This window comes from Akebia trifoliata, chromosome 4 (genome assembly GCF_017979445.1).
Source record: "Akebia trifoliata isolate Shusen 1 chromosome 4, ASM1797944v1, whole genome shotgun sequence".
NCBI classification, from domain to species: Eukaryota; Viridiplantae; Streptophyta; class Magnoliopsida; order Ranunculales; family Lardizabalaceae; genus Akebia; species Akebia trifoliata.
The window spans coordinates 12928505-12948355 of NC_141378.1; the positions used below are offsets into that span (position 1 = coordinate 12928505).

The 19851-nt window shown below is 36.0% G+C and overlaps 3 protein-coding genes across 3 annotated transcripts; all 3 read left to right on the forward strand.

The window, feature by feature from the left end:
- The first annotated feature begins 2081 nt into the window (after positions 1 to 2081).
- Positions 2082 to 6749, forward strand: LOC147403881 (Lojap-related protein). The gene is made up of 5 exons (XM_086439653.1): positions 2082 to 2336; positions 3481 to 3607; positions 5199 to 5337; positions 5576 to 5664; positions 6278 to 6749. The coding sequence occupies exons 1-5, from the start codon at positions 2130 to 2132 to the stop codon at positions 6397 to 6399; spliced, it is 684 nt and encodes a 227-aa protein (XP_086295779.1). The 5' UTR covers positions 2082 to 2129; the 3' UTR covers positions 6400 to 6749.
- A 1053-nt stretch (positions 6750 to 7802) lies between these two features.
- On the forward strand, positions 7803 to 10328 carry LOC147403882 (Tetratricopeptide repeat (TPR)-like superfamily protein). The gene has a single exon (XM_086439654.1). It carries the CDS (start codon positions 7834 to 7836, stop codon positions 9931 to 9933), a length of 2100 nt encoding a protein of 699 aa, XP_086295780.1. The 5' UTR covers positions 7803 to 7833; the 3' UTR covers positions 9934 to 10328.
- Positions 10329 to 13836: 3508 nt separating this feature from the next.
- LOC147403883 (small ribosomal subunit protein uS19-like) lies at positions 13837 to 17875 on the forward strand. Its single transcript, XM_086439656.1, has 3 exons — positions 13837 to 14131; positions 14283 to 14417; positions 17482 to 17875. Exons 1-3 carry the CDS (start codon positions 13928 to 13930, stop codon positions 17593 to 17595), a joined length of 453 nt encoding a protein of 150 aa, XP_086295782.1. The 5' UTR covers positions 13837 to 13927; the 3' UTR covers positions 17596 to 17875.
- The last annotated feature ends 1976 nt before the right edge of the window (positions 17876 to 19851 follow it).

Below are 19851 nucleotides of genomic sequence, written 5' to 3' on the forward strand. Positions count from 1 at the left end.
ATCTACAAGAAAAAGGATTGACCAAGATAAATGATCTTGAAAATCTTGATGAAGAGGAGGGAGCATTGTGACATGTCTACTTCATGTTTCTTTTTTAGAGTTCAATATTTCTGATTTTCCAACTCAATTAATAATTATTTCTCTTTTAAGTTAGGAATCGAATTAGAATCTGTTTAGAAGTTAGAACTCCATTTAAGAAGTTTAAGGACTCTTTATCTATATAAGAATTAAACTCATTAATAAAAAAATAAGAATATTTGTTTGATTCGTTTGTTAATACAAAAGGAAGTACTTTCCCTCTCAAAATGTAGGGTAGATCAGGCTTGATTAGGCCTTCTCAGACACTCACACACACACACTATATAGACTAATTGAAATTGCCTCTTGATTAGGCCTTCTTTCTCTCATGATTAATTGAAAATGACCTAAAAACCTCTCAATTTCTCTTCAAAAGTATTCATCTTCAAGTTTTTCAAATGTACCATTAACTATAATTTGCCCCCACTACAAAAAATCTTGGTTCCATTCCTGCTTATTATTCGGCATCATCAATCCAATTTTTATTTTATTTAACCGAGGGAGTATTCCATCAACACTCTCATGTAAGCGTGACAGACTAACCTCGCTTGGGAGGCCCCGCATGACCAACCCCACACGAGTTTAAGGCGACGAACCCATTTATTTAACCAAGTCATCAACCTCTTAATTACTAAAAACCTTTGATTTTTCTTTTTAGAAGTACATTGTTTTCAATTTTCCCAAATATAACATCTTATATGTTGAAGAGATTTGATTTCTTAAGTAAAAAAATTGAAGGTTTTTGTCTAAAGATTGAAGATACAACTATTTATGTCATTTTAAGTTGGTATCTGAGTTTGACTGAGTTCATCGGTTCATTGGAACCTCAAATATTTTACGTGTTATTGTAGAAATTAAGGGAAAATTACTTAATAAAACATGCAAGAGGAACTTCTTTCTACATCCCCTAATTTTTTTTTTTCTTTTTTGTAGTAACTTGATGGTCCATTTAGTATTTTTTTTTTCTTAATACGCCACACCAAATTACCCCCTTTCAATTATTGAGATCAATGATTCAAATTATCGAGATTGATACCTCAAATCATTGAAATCAAACTTTGCTTGTCGAGAGCAATGATTATAAATTGTCCATCTCGACATTTGAACATCAATTATCAAGATCAACGATCAAATTTTTTAGATTGAGCTTGTTACAAATGTTGATATTGACGTTTCAACATAAATCATCGAGATCAACATTTTAAAACTCAATATCAACCATCCGAGTTTGGGGTACGGCATTAAGAAAGAATGACTTTTATTAACGGTGTTGTCATACCGCCCCAAAACTCAGGACGCATTTAGAAAGACGTACCTCATACATAAAGAGAGCTTTTATTGGCATCTCAATTTTTAATTATTACACCCCAATTAAAAAAGGGTGAATTTCCATTTCGTGTATTGCATATGACGAAATTTTGGTACACAGTTCATTTTAATTCCCAAATCATGCTTTTATAGTGAATTCGTCACTTTTATAATCTCGTTGATAAAATACTAACAATTTTGCCTTATTAGTGATCTAGCTAGTAATTTATCAACGAATTCATTGATTATAAAAATGATAAATTCACTAGCAAAGCATGTTTAAGAATTAAAATGAATCGTGTAGACATAAGTTGCACACATTTAGGGAAAAATCCCATTAAAAAAAATAAAAATAAGTTAACGGTTGAGAATAAGTAAAAGTTGTGATGCAAATAGTAACTCTTATTATTTTTATTTTAAGGTTTAGGAAATTATATGAGCACAATCCTAATTATAAATAACTACTGACATTGACATTGATTAATATAATATTTTGTAATATTGATTAATAACTTGGCCAAATCTCTCTACTGTTTGAACAGTGTGTTTTAATCTTTAATTGGGATTTGATAAATAACTTAAAAAAATGAGGTGGAATAAGTAAAATTTGGGGGTGCCAATAGCATTTTAGGTGAATTCAGAAGTGTGAAACGTTATCTCCTCTCCTCTTCTTCATTCCTCAGTTCTAAGTCACATGTCCTCCTAACTCCTAAAAACAAAAGAAAAGAAGAATCGTATCAGTCATGCGCACGTTAGCTGGCCTTCAATCTCTTCTTAAAGTCCCTTGTTCAATCCCTCATCTCCCATCTGTTCTCCCCACAATCTGTCCTCCCCAAACCCTACTACTTGACCATGATGACAAGAAGAGCAAAAGCAGAATAGACCCACGCCTTCTTTCGCACCGATCCCGCTTTTCGGTTCTTTTACATTCGCAGAAGCGACCTATTAATGTAAGTAAATTTTATTACTAATTTTTTTTTTTTTTTTTTTTGGATTGGGTTTTGTGTCAATTGCGAGTAAAAAAGTTGGGTATACTTCGAAATCTCACTCAAACAATATAATTCTAAATCTTATTTCTTCTTCAATTCTATGGCTTAAGTCATGGATGATGTAGACCCAATCAATATCTAGGTGTTGGTGGTGCGGAAAAGTTCATTTCTCTTTGTGTCGACTTTCACACTGTTGCCCTTCTTTCTAGAGCCGTTATGTTTGTTGTGTCACAGGACTGTGGGATGCCCCCTCACACACACACACACAACCAAGAAGCACAAGGAAACAATAATGCTATAGCAAAGCCCGTAGGAAACTTTGTCAAAGGGAGGACTCAACCTAACTTTATGACACTAATGTACATGGCCTTCAAACCCAGGCAGCCCTTTTCCCAAGTCACTCTTCTCGGTACTTGACTGTGATACCAAATGATGTGTACCCAATCACTACTACAAAAATACTTAGGGCTGTCAAGGGCTATTAAGAGTATCCAAATCCCAAAAAATGTTTGTAATATCCGAATCTGGAATTCGATGGATACTCTTAATCAATGTTCAAATTCGAGTTGATTATCTTACTAGATATCTGATAATATCCTATTTGGATCTAATATATATTATATGTAATTGGATTTTATCAGAGTAGATATCTTGATATCCGATAAGGATTAGAATATAAAATTTTATCTGAATTTGATTTTGATCTCAGAATTTTTTGAAAACTGTTTGATTATTTGAATACGGATTCGGATAATCGACTATCCAGTGATAGGGCTAAAAATACGTAATTGTTAGTGGTGGGGGAAGTTAAGCTCAGATTTCTTTGGGTTCGTAACATTGGGTCATCTGTCTTTGGATCTTTTCTTATTACCGCATATCTACATTGTCTTTTTGGGCCTTCCTCCTTCCCAACCAACCCTTCAAAAAGTATAAGAAGATGTCAGTCATTTAAATGTTGTAATAGTGATAGCAATGATATCCTACTGGTTTTTCATTTTTATATGTTCCCCTACATTTGTTAATTTTTTTATGAGTTACCATTTGCTGTCAACTTCTCAGCTTTGAATACTTGTCAATGAGGTGACTCAAACAATGGTTTTTGCAGAATTTGAATGAAGACACGGATGATATGTTTGACGATTTGTTTGATAAATATGGGAAGGTGGTTTATAGTAGAAATGATCAAAAGCCTCCTAGTGATGAGGCTGATGATGATGCCGAAAGCCTCTCATGTAAGTTCAGTTATCAAAACTAGACATAAAGTTTATCGTGAGATCCTATTTTGTTTCTCTTCTACCATACACGTTCCTAAAAGAAGAAGAACTATCAAAATGCTCTGGATGTATCCTATGTTTGGGTGTTGACAGGCACCCAATCACAAGGCAGTTCCAATGCTTTGGGGCATCTGGAATCTTGACATCACTCCTTATCAGACAAAGTAATGTATTGGATATTCTAAGTAATGAAATTAAAATCCATAATGTAAATAACTCGCTGAACTTGTATCAACTATTGTTTTAATCCAAGAAATACAAAATAGAAATTTGATGTCAGACTCAAACCACTCTAAAATGAGCAAGAGATCGAGAGCACTTATTATTTAAGTAGGAAGTGAGGGTGTCAATGGGTACCTGATTAATCTATACCTGAATTGGAACTGACTATCTGGTTTTAGGTCCACATATTTTAGTACCAAAATGGAAACCGTTGAGAACCAGAACCGTTTATATAAATTTTATACTGATTCTAATTATTCAGACGTCCAAGTTAAACCAAAACTCCAAAACTAAAACCTATAGATCTGGAAGTCATATTTGTAAGTATGTGAGTTAGTCCATACTTCCTATTTGTATTCCCGCTAATGGGGCCTATCCTTTTTTTCTGACAACATATGTATAGGAATCAAGGCTCAGGATTTACGGGGAAGATAATATTAGGAACGGGGTGGTAGATTATTACATTAGTCTATACTCTGAATCTTGTGCCAATTGTCCTGTTTTGGATAATTTAAGACTTGAGTGCTTATAAAAGGATCAATAATCGATGAGGTTTACAAGACCATTGTGGCAATGAATGGAGATAAAGTCCTAGGTCCAGATGGTTTTTCAATGGCATTTTTAAAATCCTTTTGGGACATTTGTGTGTGATGATTTGATGCTAACAATCAAGGACTTCCAAGGGAACAACTTCTTAGACTATTACTTTAACAACACGTTCTTGGCTATGATCCCTAGAAAATGGGCATTGAGGATATCAGAGATCTAAGACCAAGGGAAACAAGAAAAAGAGAGAGCAGAAAACTAGGAAAAGTGGAAATAATTCACCAAAATTAAAACATATCTCATGTACTTTTTTGTAGTGAGTGTTTCTTAATTGAAAACAAGAACCTTATGTTTCGGCTTGCTTCATCTTACTTTCTGTCGCTCATTATCCTTATTTTCTTCTGTGAACACTTAAAAGAAAGAGCCTGTAATATTCCCATTTAAAAGCATTATACTTGCTGATGCCATGAAATACACTAAATGTGCTACTCTTTTTCTCTTGTTTTCCTGCCATTTCATCGACTTTCCTTGGATAACTTGATATCTCCGATATCCAATTATTTGTCTCAAGTTGATATTCAAAAATATCTTACTGGAGTATATCCATTTCTTTTCGAATTGATCATCACCATCATCATCATTGTAAACACATCCTCAATGTCAAAGGTTCAAAGATTGGTTGAGATAGAAGAGATTTTTAAAATACCTAAATTTTCAGCTGATTTGAAAAGCTCTATGGACAATAATACATATAATTTACTGTTTCTTGCTATCCATGTAGTTGCCGTGGCTCTGGCCAAGGTTGCAAGTGAGGTGAAGGCCGCAGATATCCGCGTCCTCTTTGTTAAACCATTGGTGTATTGGACTCGGTTTTTCATCATTGCCACTGCTTTTTCTCGCCCTCAGATTGATGCTATTGGGTATACACATCAACTTCACAATATATGATCAATCCATGTTCAGTTAAGCATTTAATTATGAGAGATTCTATTGCCACACCAATTTTTGCTTACGTCAATCCAATCCGTATGTAAGTCACTAAAGAATTAGCACACATCTTGGGGTGGCGTTAGCAAAAGTTGGTTTGGCAATAGAAGCTCTCTTAATTATGTCTTTGTAATGGGCCAGGATCAACACTACTATACTATTGATGTGCAGGTACAAAATAAGAGATCTAGCAGAGGAACAGTACAAGAAATTTCCAACTGGGGACACTAAACCCAACTCATGGACCTTATTAGACTTCGGTAAGTTCTCTTCATAGGATAGTACGATTAACAGTATTGCAAGTGGTTTTTGTGCCACTTTGCATTAAAGTTTGAAATATCCACGACAACAAACTTGTATATACAGTATGCACCCAAATTTACTTGCTCTTTTGAAATGTAAATTCCCTTGTTTTTCTACTTAAATTTACTTAGAATAATGATTTTCTGATGGCCCCCTCTGACATTCGCTCCCATACACCCCCTGACGTGGCATGTGCTAGAACCATGGACCTTTTTCATTGGGATACACAACTGCACATAGTTATGGGGATGTGAAGTTGAGTATCCCAAGGAAAAATATGTGGTTCTAGCAGCTGCCATGTCAGTGAACGTATGTCAGATGGGGTGTCAGAAAATCATGACCCATATATTTATATTGTTTCATGGTTGTTGGAATATTTCCACTCTAAATCACAAATAACTTCCAACTTCCATGGTTCTCAAGTTCTCAAAATTACAAAAGGTGTCAGTTTGGGAGCTTTTTTCTTGATTCGTTGGTGGTGATTCAAGTTACAGGAAGAAAAAAAATGATTGTAGTTTGATTATGGACCTTACATTAAAATATTCTCATGGACTTCTTTCTTGGTACCAGGTGATGTGGTTGTCCACATATTTCTTCCCCAACAGCGTGCTTTCTACAACTTGGAAGAATTCTATGCCAATGCTACACCCATCGAACTGCCCTTTGAGAACCAATCATCATTTCGCAATTGAAAGGCTTATGTCACTTATTGAAGCATGAAAAGTGTCTTGTGGATACAGATCATTATTCCCCTGCTTATACAAGGGAAATTAATGTCCGCCTCTTCGAATTGTTGGAATTTCAGCTGAACTCCTACACTGTGAATGAGCCATCTTGAATGGAGTTATTAGGTTCAGTCAGCTTTCTTTGGCTTATTGATTTCCAGTTGTTGGTGAAGCTATCCATGAGCCCTGAATGTAATTTATTGAGAGCAGCTTTTAATCATGTAGAGAATACTCTTCTCTTCCACCCATAAAAGCAGGATCTGTAATTGCAAAGACTACTATTCTTGATGATTGGATTGAAATGGCAAATTGATGTATCTGAGACCAACATCTAATCAAATAAACAATTCAGACATACATCTTGGCTCATGCAAGCACATGTGATAAAGAAGTCTAATAGGCAATTGAAATCCAAATCCTAAAATAATCACAACCCCACCAAATACAATTGCTCGACTGTTTGAACGAAGGGATTCCAATGGAAGATTGAGAAAACAAGTGAGGGTAGTGTGTGCAAGTGTAGGCTCACGAGCTCCAATGGCTCAAGCAATAGACCCCAAGGAGTAAGGATGGTATTTAAAACAATTTTTTGTTGTTGAAAATAACGGACGAAGTGCTCTTCAGCTAGCTGAGGGCTCCAATGGCTAGTTTGAAAAACCAGCTTTGGTTAGCCGGGAGGAGTCCTTTAGTTAGATGAACGTGACCAAATTAGAGGCCTGTTTTATATTGTCTTTCGTAATACAACCGACGAGAAATTTGAGAGAAAATATGTATAGTTTTGTGTATCCCTAGGAAATGATCTACAGTTCTGTATGTGAGAGGAGTATGTCAAAATTACCAAAAAATAAAAAAAAAAAAAAAGAAAATTCACCATTAAATCATCTAAAAAATGCAACGTTGACTAATGGGGTAAACTTAATCTTGCCTTCTACAAGGGGGTAAACCTAATATCACCAATTTAATAGTGAGGTGCTTATATAAATCATGGTATTTAAATTCGATTTCACATCTTATCTCGGTCAGTCAAGATATCGAGTTAACTCAGATGATCTGTCTCATCTCATTCGGAAGTGAGACAATGGTTTTTAACCATTTTAAAATTCAGATATGATTCTTATTAAAAAAATAAAGTCAAAAAAAAGAAGATGAAGAAAAATCGATTTAAGGGTAAGAGCATAAGGTTTCAAGTTTGAAAACTTGTTGTCTCGTTTAACTTGGATGAGATTTTGCAAAATATCATCCGAGACGTCTTGTTTATCTCGCGATACACTGTCTCAAATGGGTTTGTGTGTTTGTCTTGTCCAGCAACGATACCGAGTTAACTCGGGCGATACGTCTCGGTCGAGTTTTAAAACCATGATATAAATTTGATTAAAATCGGTAAGGTAGAGATGATGATGAATGAGTTCCCTGTCTCATTCCTTCTTCACTTCACTCTTACATCAAACCACCAAACAGAAAAACCTTCAAAACGGAAGAGCTTTGCACGCTCAGATCATCAAAACAGGTCTGCAATCACAACTCATTCTCACAAACAACCTCATTAACTTGTACGCCAAGTGTGGCCTCTTGTTCGAAGCTAAACTCCAATTCGAAGAGTTAGAGAACAAAGACGTTGTCTCATGGAACTGCATTATCAATGGCTACTCCCAACAGGGTCCCTCTTCTTCACCTCTCATCATTCAACTCTTCCACCAAATGAGAGCCCACAACACCTTCCCCAACTCCTTCACTTTCGTCGGCATTTTCACCGCCTCTTCGAATCTCGCCGACCCATCTGTAGGCAAGCAAGCTCATTCCCTCGCCATTAAGACTTCTAATTCGTCCGATGTCTTTGTCGGTAGCTCTCTCCTCAACATGTACTGTAAATCAGGTCTTGTTTCTGATGCTCGTCAAGTGTTTGACAAAATGCCTCAAAGAAATTCTGTTTCTTGGGCTTCAATGATTTCTGGGTATGCTATCAATAGGCAATCCATGGAGGCATTGGAGCTCTTTAAATTGATGCGTAGGGAAGATGAAGATGAGAACGAGTTTATTTTTACTAGCGTTCTTAGTGCTTTGGTTTTTCCCGAGTTTGTTGAAAATGGTAAGCAGATCCATTGTCTTGCGTTTAAAAACGGGTTGTTGTCGTTTGTCTCTGTTGAGAATTCTCTTGTCACTATGTATTCGAAATGTGGAAGCTTAGATGATTCACTTAGAACATTTGAATCGTCGAGTGCAAAGAACTCAATTACGTGGTCTGCGATGATCACTGGGTATGCCCAAAGTGGGGATTCTTATAAGGCGTTAAGGTTGTTTTTGGAGATGCAGTTTTCCGGGTTTAAACCCAGTGAATTCACCCTCGTTGGGGTGCTCAATGCTTGTAGCGATGCGGGTGCTATTGGAGAAGGAAAGCAAATTCATGATTATTTATTGAAGTTGGGATTCGAGTCCCAAATCTTTATTAGAACTGCGCTTGTTGACATGTATGCGAAATGTGGTAGCATCACCGATGCTAGAAAGGGATTCGATCAATTGCAAGAAGCCGATATTGTGCTATGGACATCGATGATAGGAGGATATGTACAAAATGGAGAGAACGAAGAGGCGTTAAGCTTGTATGGTAGAATGGAGATGCAAGGTATCTTGCCTAATGAACTAACCATGGCTAGTGTACTTAAAGCTTGTTCAAGCATTGCAGCTTTGGAGCAAGGAAAGCAAATCCATGCCCGTGCAATCAAGTATGGATTCAGTTTGGAAGTACCCATTGGAAGCGCCTTGTCAACTATGTATGCCAAGTGTGGAAACCTCGATGATGGAAGCTTTGTGTTTAGAAGGATGCCTGAGAGGGATGTTGTCTCTTGGAACTCAATGATATCTGGTTTATCTCAAAATGGACATGGCAATGAAGCTTTAGAAATCTTTGAGGAAATGCGGTTGGATGGCACAAAACCGGATTCTGTCACATTTATCAACCTCCTCTCTGCTTGTAGTCACATGGGTTTAGTGGAGAGAGGTCGGGCCTACTTCAAGTTGATGGTCAATGAGTATGGCATAGAACCCAAAGTAGAGCACTATGCTTGCATGGTTGATATCCTAAGTCGTGCCGGAAAGCTCAATGAAGCGAAAGAGTTTATTGAATTGGTTCCCATTGATCATGGAATGTCTTTGTGGCGTATTATATTGGGTGCTTGTAGGAATTACCGCAATTTTGATCTTGGAGCGTATGCAGGAGAGAGATTAATGGAATTGGGCTCACAGGAATCATCGGCTTATGTGTTGTTGTCCAGTATATATGCTGCCATAGGCAGGTGGGAAGATGTGGAGCGGGTACGAAGGATGATGAGACTTCAGGGGGTTAATAAGGATCCCGGGTGTAGTTGGATAGAGATCAAGGGCCAGGTTAATGTGTTTGTTGTTGGAGATGAGATGCATCCACAGATTGGAGACATACATGCTGAGGTACGAAGGTTAACCAAACAAATGAAGGACGAGGGCTATAGACCAGTGTCCTATTCCTGATTTTCTGTACTTGAGATGGCAAAGAAGGTATAATTGAGACTATCCATGTTATGATTCTTTTCCAATAAATGGCCAATTTTTCAGTTAATGCATGGAAAATGACTAATCATGTATTGTTCCAATAATCAGAAATGGATTCCTCTTTATAGCATGCTATCGGAAACTTCGATTCCCTTACATTTCATTTTAAGTTCCACTAACTAATAAACCCTCTGATTTCCTGGTGTATTCTATACTCCTGTATATTTCCTCAGTGATCTTTGATAGGTTCCTCCTGAAAGACCTAGTGAAGTGGAATATTCTAAAATGTAATTATCTTCTTCAATGAATCTGGTGGGGACTTGGTGCCAACACCCCACTCCACCCTCAACCCTGACCAAAAGAAATTTTTTTTTAGAGGGATCTTGTTTTATGGAAACGCCTATACTTCTAAACTCTCTACACCAAAGATTCACTTACCTCCGGCTTTTCTGCTTTTGTTTTCGCTATCAAGATTTGGAGTTTTTCGTATTTCATATTAATGTTCTCTCTCTTTTTTTTTTTCATATTTCTGAATGTCTCGTATTCTCTTTTCTTTTTTTTTTTTTTTTTTTTTTTTAAGTTTTCATATTTCACTAGGTATAATACTGATTGGTGAAGAAGGTGCCAACTTAGCTAAGTTGGTAAGGCGTTTGGAGTGTTGATCCCATGTCGTAGGTTCAAAACCCGTTGAGCCCACCTTCGCGTTGACCTTTGAACCCTCGCTTTCCTAATCCTAGTAAAAAAAAATGATTGGTAACAAGTCAAAAAGTGTTGTCATTACCATGGTTTAAAATATCATTTTGTTTTTATGTTTCAGATTTCTCAAACCCCAAGACTATACTCAAAACATATGTATGATACATTTAAAACATTCAAAATGAGTCTTTCAGAGGATACCCAGGTCAAGGGACATGCCATCAATTTGAAAATACAAGGGCTTTTTAATTATTACCTCAATATAGAGGGCTTTTTCCCTTAATCCCCAGTCTTTCAAAGGAGACTGTGGTCAAGGGCATGTCATCAATTGAAAACGCAATATCTACATTAGAGAAAAAAAATAGAGAAGAAGAGGATCAAGAACAAGAAAAAAAAAGAGACTGGACTTGAAAGCTTGAGCTCCATCACAAGCGATGTTTCTCTCTCTCTCTTTCTTCTAAGAAATCAAAAGTTATGCCCCTTTGAGAAATGTGAGAAGAGATTGCACTTTTCAATCAGTTGCAGAAAGAATGGATGATTTACAAAACACATGTTGTGAAGGAGTTCAAGATTGTGCTCCCTTAAGAAATACCAGGACTTCCATTACATCAAGGAGTATATTTTTTTTATCGGTATGTACCACAGGTAACATCAATATCAAAGGCCCCTTATAGAATGATGCCAACAAAATTGTAAGAATTAAATATACAATTACATAAGCTATTGAACAAGGGATTCATTCAGCCAAGCAGCTCACTATTAGGGGATGTGCTCCAGTCTAATCCATCGGAGTTGCGAAGTCGAGGTTTTCCAAAATTTTAAAATAAAGAATAAAATGATTTTTGATTGAATAAATTTTAAACCTTTAAGTTTGACAACATCTCGATAGCTTAGAGAATTTCAATAAGTCTTCAGAGCAAGGTTTGGGAGCTGCGAAAGATCTTAAAAAGGATTAAGATGAAAAATCGAAAAGTTTTGAGAATTTTGGCAGAGAACGCAGACTAAGAATCTGGGGGTAAGTGAGAGTTTCAATGGAGCTTGTGAGAGATTAGAAGGCTGGGAAGTGAATTATGGGACAAGGGTAGAGAGAGCCCCTATATTGGTGTGGCCATGACTGATCTTCAAATTCGATCAAAATACACGATTGATTTTGAATATTGATCAAACCATTTCGTGGATATACTTTGCACACATAAGATGAGTGCGTTGGTGTGCCAACTCACTTTAGACTTATCTTGAACCGATGTTCAACTTTGGTTTTAAAACTCGGTTTTGTGTCTCGTCTCGGACGAGTTTTCCGATACGTTTAAGACGTCTCATTCAAAAAATAAAAAAATTGAATGTGAGTCCTAAATCTCAATAAAAATAAGTGACTTTGTGAGTTGTTCTTGTTCAGCTCCAATACCTAATTAACTCGGGTGATACGTCTCGGTTTTGGATGATTTTTAAAACCATGTTCAAGACTGACCAACCCCTTTCTATGGGTAAGACTAATTTTGAACAACGATCTGGCATGTACTTTCAATCAAAGGGTGGTTAGGGTCCCTTGTCATGATCAATTTTGGAATTGATCATGACAAGACTGGTTTTGCTCAACCCACAAATAGTGGGAGCCATTGACTTATCAGCTTGGCATATACATTGAGCCTAGATCCAGGGGATCTTGGTTGATTTTGGAGTTTCTGGGAAAGGTTTTAGAAAATTATTAGAATTTCAAAAATTATTTCTGGGAAGGGTTAGGGTTTTCAAAAATATTTTTGAAAGAGTTTTGGGAATGAAAATTTTAGGGGACTTTTGGGAAAGTTTGAGAAGTTTAAGTACTCGTTTTGGGATTTTCAAGATAGATTTGAAAAAGTCTAAGACAAGTCCAGAAAAGTTTCTAGGGCTTTTGGAGGTATCTAAGATGGTATAGGAAGGTTCTAAGAGGACTGGGAATGGCTCAATAGCTTTCAGAATTAGTCCCTACTTTGGGACTTCTCTGAAGCTGTTGTTTCTTCAAGATATAGATAGTTGTTGTGCATAGTATTGAAAGAGTGCGCAATTTTTGAGTGTCTAAACATGGTTTTTAAACTCGTCCGAGACCGTGACGTATCAGTTGAATTAACTCGGTATGAGAGTTGAACGAGACCAACTCACAAAGTCATTTTTTTGACCGAGTTTTATGACTTACGTGCAATTTTTTGATTTGTCTCACGAGACATCTCAAACATATCGAAAAACTCGTCCGAGACGACTCGGTATCAGAGCTGAACGAGACGAGACGAGATACCAAGTTTAAAAATCATATTTCTAAAAGGGGTTTTTTTGCAAAAAGTTGTTGGAATTTTGGTTGTTTATATCAAGTTTTAAAGAAATCTAAGGTTGATCAAGGGCATCTCATCAGTTGAAAAAATCAGGTATCTCAAATATCCACTAAAACATACAAGGACAACTATTAGGCAAAATCATCCCTATTTAACTTTAGTTTCAAAGCTTTTCTGAGAGAGATGATAGGCCCAAGTCATTTATTCATATTGTTTCAAGATTACTAAGACATTATATTTTGGAAATGAATACTGTTGTCACTTGTGGGGTCAATTGATTTTTTATTTATTATCTAAATAAAAATATGACCTTGTCCATCTCATTTAATTAAAAAAATTATAATTATTGGCATATAAAAACACCCCACGAAATTAATAAGGACAACCCACATCGTAGCTGAATTGTTTTGTCTTGTATGAGATAAAAGTTTCATAATTGATTTTTTATGAGAATGATTTTTATGACGAGGATATCATATTCACCAAAAATCAATTCATTCCAAAACTTTTAATCCCATCAAAATTAATTAAAAAAAAAAAAAAAAAAGGACAAGTTATAGTTTTTGAACTTGTTTTGATGGGACTAGAAGTTTTGAAATGGGTTGGCTTTTTGTGAGGATGATCTCCGAGATCATTCTCACCAAAAATCAGATCATTCTCATGATAAAACAATTCAGCTGGTGTGGGTTGCCCTTATTAATTCGTGGGAGTGCTTTTGTAATTAATCATAAACATTTTTTAAACCTAGTTAAAGGGTGTATCTTTAATTCTTCATCTTGTCCGAGTTTATATGACGCGGGCGAGTTAACTCGATATCTTGGATTGGGGGAGCGAGACGAGACGAAATACCGAGTTTAAAACCATGCATCTGGTTCCTGATTCCTGAAAACCCTTGAACCAGAAATCTCTCTTTTTTTCTTCTTCTCTCTTTCGGAAATCAAAAGGGGAGAGAGAGAGAGAGAGAGAGAGTGATCATGGCGGATCAGGAGGTAGAAGTGGGAGGTCAGCCGAAGAGGAGGACATTCAGGAAGTTTTCGTTCAGAGGGGTGGATCTGGATCAGCTGCTGGACATGGGAACAGATGAGTTGGTGAAGCTCTTCCATGCGAGGGCTCGCAGAAGGTTTCAGCGAGGTCTCAAGAGGAAACCCATGGCTCTCATCAAGAAGCTCCGCAAGGCCGTACGTACTCCTCTACTTACTTATTAGTCCTTCCTCCTCTCAATTCTATTCCATCTCTTCTTAATTTTAATTTTTATTAAAAAAAAATTTCTGCTAATTTTGTGATTTGTTGTTGATTTTTTTTCTGTTATAAATTTTGTGCGGTGCGCAGAAGCGAGAGGCACCTGCAGGAGAGAAGCCAGAACCAGTTAGGACTCATCTCCGTAACATGATCATCGTTCCAGAGATGATTGGAAGCATCATTGGTGTTTATAATGGCAAAACCTTTAACCAGGTTGAAATCAAGGTAATATTTCTTCATTAATAATAAATTATAATTTGTTTTTGGTTTTATAAGTTACAGCATTTTCTGAGTTTATTATTTTATATTTTGGCACTCTAGAACCCCTTTTTTCTTTTTTTTGGTTCAGACAATTAATTAGTTTCTGATTTTGGATTGTCAAAATAATATTATAGAAAATAATTTCCAGAATCTCATTGGGTAAATTGTTTCTAGAATTTAGAATTATAATCAAAATCTCCTTTTACTGACCTTGTTTCTACAACTGTAATACGAAATATTAATTATATACCAAAGCATTAAAACCATCACTTGTAGCACAAAAGTGCAACAAACAGATTTTAAAGTCATTAAAATATGGGTCTTGTTTCGTTTCTAATTTTAGTCACAAAAAAAAAATTGTTTTGTTTTGCTTGTAAAAGAATTGCTTTTATAATGCTCACCCACTTTAGTTCACGTCGTCGCAGTAGAGCCTTTAACATCGCTTAATCATAATTTTAAAATCTACAACTGTTATAAAATGTACTTGACAGGGTGATTGACATTTGCACTCACCTTACGTGTAATGATTTTCTAACTCAACCTGACAGGATAACTCCAAATCTCACCAACATGGCATGTGCAAAGAATTGTAGATTTTTTTGCCTCAGGATACACAACTGCACATCCCCATAAACATGTGCAGTTGTGTATCCCAAGGCAAAAAATCTATGATTCTTTGCACATGCCACATTGGTGTGTTTTTTAGTTATTCTATCAGGTTGAGTTACAAAATCAGCACTTCTCACCTTACTGGGATGTTGGGGGTTCAATTCCATGGATAAGTTGATTGACATTCCCCACCTTACTAACCATGGCTCGACGTTCCTTGTCATCAATTGCTTCTATGCAGATACCATATGGAATCCAATTTGGGGGATATCTTAGTCTTTTTAACTTATAATCCCTGATAGTTCTGAGTTTGGTCAATTAAGGTATTATCTTAGCTGTTTGGTGCAGGGCAATATCCTCTTACCCATCATCATCTTCAAAACCTTGTCCTAAAAATTTGGGGTCAACGGAACGAATCATGTTTCCATTCAAGTCAATCTATAATCATGTTCATATATATATATATATATATATCCATTCTCACAAGCTTTTTTTTTCTTCTTTTTCCTCTCTTTCTTTGGAGGGTAAAATCTATCCTAGGCATCATACACTGGCCACCTTTGCCCAGATAGACTTAGAAATACTAAATTAAACAGTCCCCATATTGCATATATTCTTCTCTAACAGATCAAGACAACCGTCCGGGGGTCAAAATTTCTCTTATTAATGATGGAAATTCCACTTTTCCAATCAAACTTATATGATTGATTGTTGGATGAATGAACCTACTAGAATACTTGTCATAAGTCATTGGAATCTTAATGATTACTCTTGGAGTTAGTATCTTGGAAATTATCCAAAAATCCATTATAGAATCAAAATTTGTGCTTTGGATAAAGTTGGAGAGAAAAAAACTTGGTTTGGGGGACACCTTTTTGATGGCCTAAACTGATACCTACAGTTTTTTTGATGAGTTAAAATTTATTATTGATAAGAAAAGCAGGGTCAAGATGGCCCCAAAATACAAGAACTTACCAAAAGAAAGGTAAAATAAGGAAAAAAAACAACCCTCTTGTTTGCCTCCTAATTACAAATGTGCTCCTATCTTACAACAAAGTCCCCAAGAAAGATACCTTTGAATTCTTTGAAGGCAAAAATAACAAACCCAAAATATAGAAGGTGAGCTCCTCTAGATGCATCTCTTTTCCTTAGAAAGTATGTCTATGCCTCTCTTCCACAGCCCCCAATAGATGGCAAAAGGAAAGAGGCTCCACAAAACTGATCCCTACAATTACTATTCCGGCAAAACAGTTGTATTAAGGGCCAGAAAAAGTATATAACAGGAAGTTTAGACATTTGATGACGATTGTTGATACGTGACATCATTCCTTTTGACTTTATGAAGTCCAAGAAAATAATTTTAAAAAACCTCTAAATTAAAGGGTTGGCTAGCGAATTAGTCTATAGCAAATTGAGAGGGGAGAGTGGTTCAAGCCTATAATAAATAAACACACCCCCCCCCCCCCCCCCCCAAAAAAAAAAAAAAAAAAAAAAAAAAAAAGGTAAAATAAAATAATAATAATAAAAAAAATTGTGTTTGAGACCTCAAGATCCAGTTTTAATGGGAAGATCAAGTTGTTTGAATGGTTAATGGGGGTGTTGTATCAGAGATTACTCGCCACTGGTGATTGATCTCATCCGCATGTTTTTTTTTTTTGTTAGATAACCAGTTTTTCTCTTAATATTTTGGAGTACAAAGACCTGAGTATGCTAGGCTCCTTAGTTACCATGCTGGTACAAAGGGACAGATCATTGAATCTTTTGAGGTGAACACATGGGAAGGCTGTTATCACCAAATTCTTCGAGTTGCAGTGGTGTAATCAACCTTAGGGCATCTTGCAAAGCACAAGCTTTGATCTATAAATGATTACTTCTTTCTGATTTATTTTTATAATTATTCTTGTTTTATTGGTTTTTTTTAAGCATGTTCAATTTTTAATAATATCTTTATTTAAACCAATTTCGAATTTTTTTTCCAATTTGTGGTTTGCTGAAACAGTTTTTTGAGTCTTGATTTCCTTAGAATGTCTTTTCTTTTGTTAGGTCTCTTCCTAACGTTACATTCTTTCACAATTACCTCCACTCCAAAACTAAAAACCAACTCTCTTTTTTATATTTTCCTAGGTTCAATCAAAATATGGAATTCATTTTCTTAAGGAATTCATATTCCTTAGAAAACAAAATCCTTGCAATCGTAGAGAGAGAGAGAGAGAGGATTAGGCACCAAGCAAAGATAGAATTGCCCATGGAGGCATGCTGGGGTGACATTGTTTCACACATTGGTGTGCACAGAATCATATATGCTTCTCACATCCATGTCAGCAATGTGTGAAACGATGACAATTTCAATGTCACTTGAGCATTTTCCTTGCCCATGACAGTTGGTGTGCCTAATGAAACAATTGTGTTGGTTTTGCAGCCAGAGATGATTGGGCACTACTTGGCAGAGTTCTCTATCTCCTATAAGCCTGTGAAGCACGGAAGGCCCGGTATCGGTGCTACTCACTCATCCAGGTTCATTCCACTCAAGTGAAGTATGCTTTGCTTCTCCTACGTATCCCGGTTTTTTGTTGCTATAGTTTCTCTCTTTTGCCATCAGTTTGCTGGGCCCTGATTATAGGTTTATAGGTTTGCTTCATGTTTTTTGTTTCTTTTTATTTCTAGTAAAATGAGAGACCTTCATGATGATGATGATACTAGTTTTGTTTAAAATCTTATTTTCATGTGGATTTCGTTGATTGAGGAGAACATAATCATTTTGCTTTAGTTACCAGTAAATGGATTTAACAAGTTTTGGTATCATTTTTCAGCTATATTCATGGGTATAAACAAGGTGATCAATGTTTTTATTTTATTTTATTGCTTATATTGCCACACCAGCTTTTTTATTATAACACCTTAATTATTAAAAATTATGTAATCTCCTAAATAAGGATATTGATCCATTCCAATAAAGGTTGAAGTTTCAAAATAGAAGAATTTAAGAAGATGCAGGGATGAAATGGTTTTGTGGATGCGATTTGCACCTCACCCTCTTCTCATTGCACTCTATTTTTCCTGAATAAATTACTTTCTTTTTTATGTTTTTATTTATAAATCCCCATCAATATGGAGTTGTAAACAACTAATGGTCTAAATTGTCCTTTGGTACCCCAAAGACGTAGCTTAGTGCTGAGGCTAATCAACAAATTGCAAGAATTTCAGTTCATCATCACTCTTCAAACCCTCTCCTAATTTTTCTACTTTTTGGGTCTGAAATCTTGTTGAAAACTTTGGTGCTCTTTGGATTCATTTTGATGATTATTTTTCTATTGGGTTTTCAAAATTTTGTGCTTTTGATTGTTTTTTTGTGTCATCAAGGGATTTTGTTATTCATGTTTTCCCGTTATTTAGGATTCTCTTGTTTCCAATTCAGTTATTTATTTTGTTTTATTATTTATTCATCAAAAAATAAATAAATAAATAAAATTCATGAGGTGGGGGCCTAATTCATCTAGTTTACGAATTTCTGTAGTTTGTGTTTTAGGGTGTCTCTTGTTTCTGTTTCCGGCCGCCTGTATCAAAAGAAACAAATAATAGAAAAAAAAAAAAAAAAATTCGAGCTAGCTAAGTTGCCAGCTGCTATTCCTCCAGTATCAAGAATTAAAACAACCAGATATGCCATATGGGTCTTTCCAAAACTTTCCCCAAGTTATTTTATAAATTTTCTTTTTAGTTTTTATAATTATGCCCCCAAGCAAGTTAAGATTAGTCCCTGTATGATGATCATCAATCCCAGGATCTTGAAAATATTTTGGGTCTTAATAGAAAATGTCACCCGGTAGTAGTAATAATTTTGTGAAGTTTGTTTTGGTGTATGATTCTCTTTATGTTTTCAAACTGGTGACATGCCACTTGACCACCCCGTCTTTTCCAATGGCCTAACAAAAAATGAGTTAAAATCCTTGTTTCCCCTCCCCCAAATCAGTATCTTCGAACTCTTGAATTAGGATGATTTTTATTTTTATTTTTTCAATCAATTGAAAGAAGAAGAGTTAGGAGGGTTCGATAGAACTCTCTGTCTGAGGCAGCGATCAGGTTTAAGCGAGAGAGGCAGCAAGAGTGAGTGAGAGAAGCAGCGAGAGTGAGAGTGAGAGTGAGAGAGAGAGAGAGTGAGTGAGTGAGTGAGTGAGTGAGAAGAGAGAGAGCCATAGAGAGTTCGTAGAGTTCCCTTTGAAGAGAGACAGTACTCTCTATTATGTTCGGTTTGCTTTAAAGAGAAGAGGGACGTCACAATAATATTAATATATTATGAGGGATTGTGCTATAATATTTGTATAAATTTATAAAATGGCAGAATTAAAACACGTCCGTAAGATCGCGATAGATCGAACAGTTGATATAAGTTTGGTAAACAGTTGGGCAAAACGTTAGTCAGGGAACGGGACCCATATATGTATATGGGTCCCATTCAATGGCTAATTTTTTGGCAAAACATTTTTCAAAACATGAGTTAGAACTTTTAGAATAGGCTGATTTTTGGTGAGGACGATCTCTACGGTGAGGAGATCATCATCACCAAAAATCAGCCCATTTCAAAACTTCTAACCCCATCAAAAATAGTTTACAAAAAATGGACGGTCCATGATTTTTCAACTTGTAAACATGGGTTAGAAGTTTTGGAATGGGCTGATTTTTTGTGAGGATCATCTCCTCACCGTAGAGATCATCCTCACCAAAAATCAGCCCATTCCAAAACTTCTAACTCATGTTTTGTCACGAAGTTTGCCAAAAAGTTAACCATTGAACG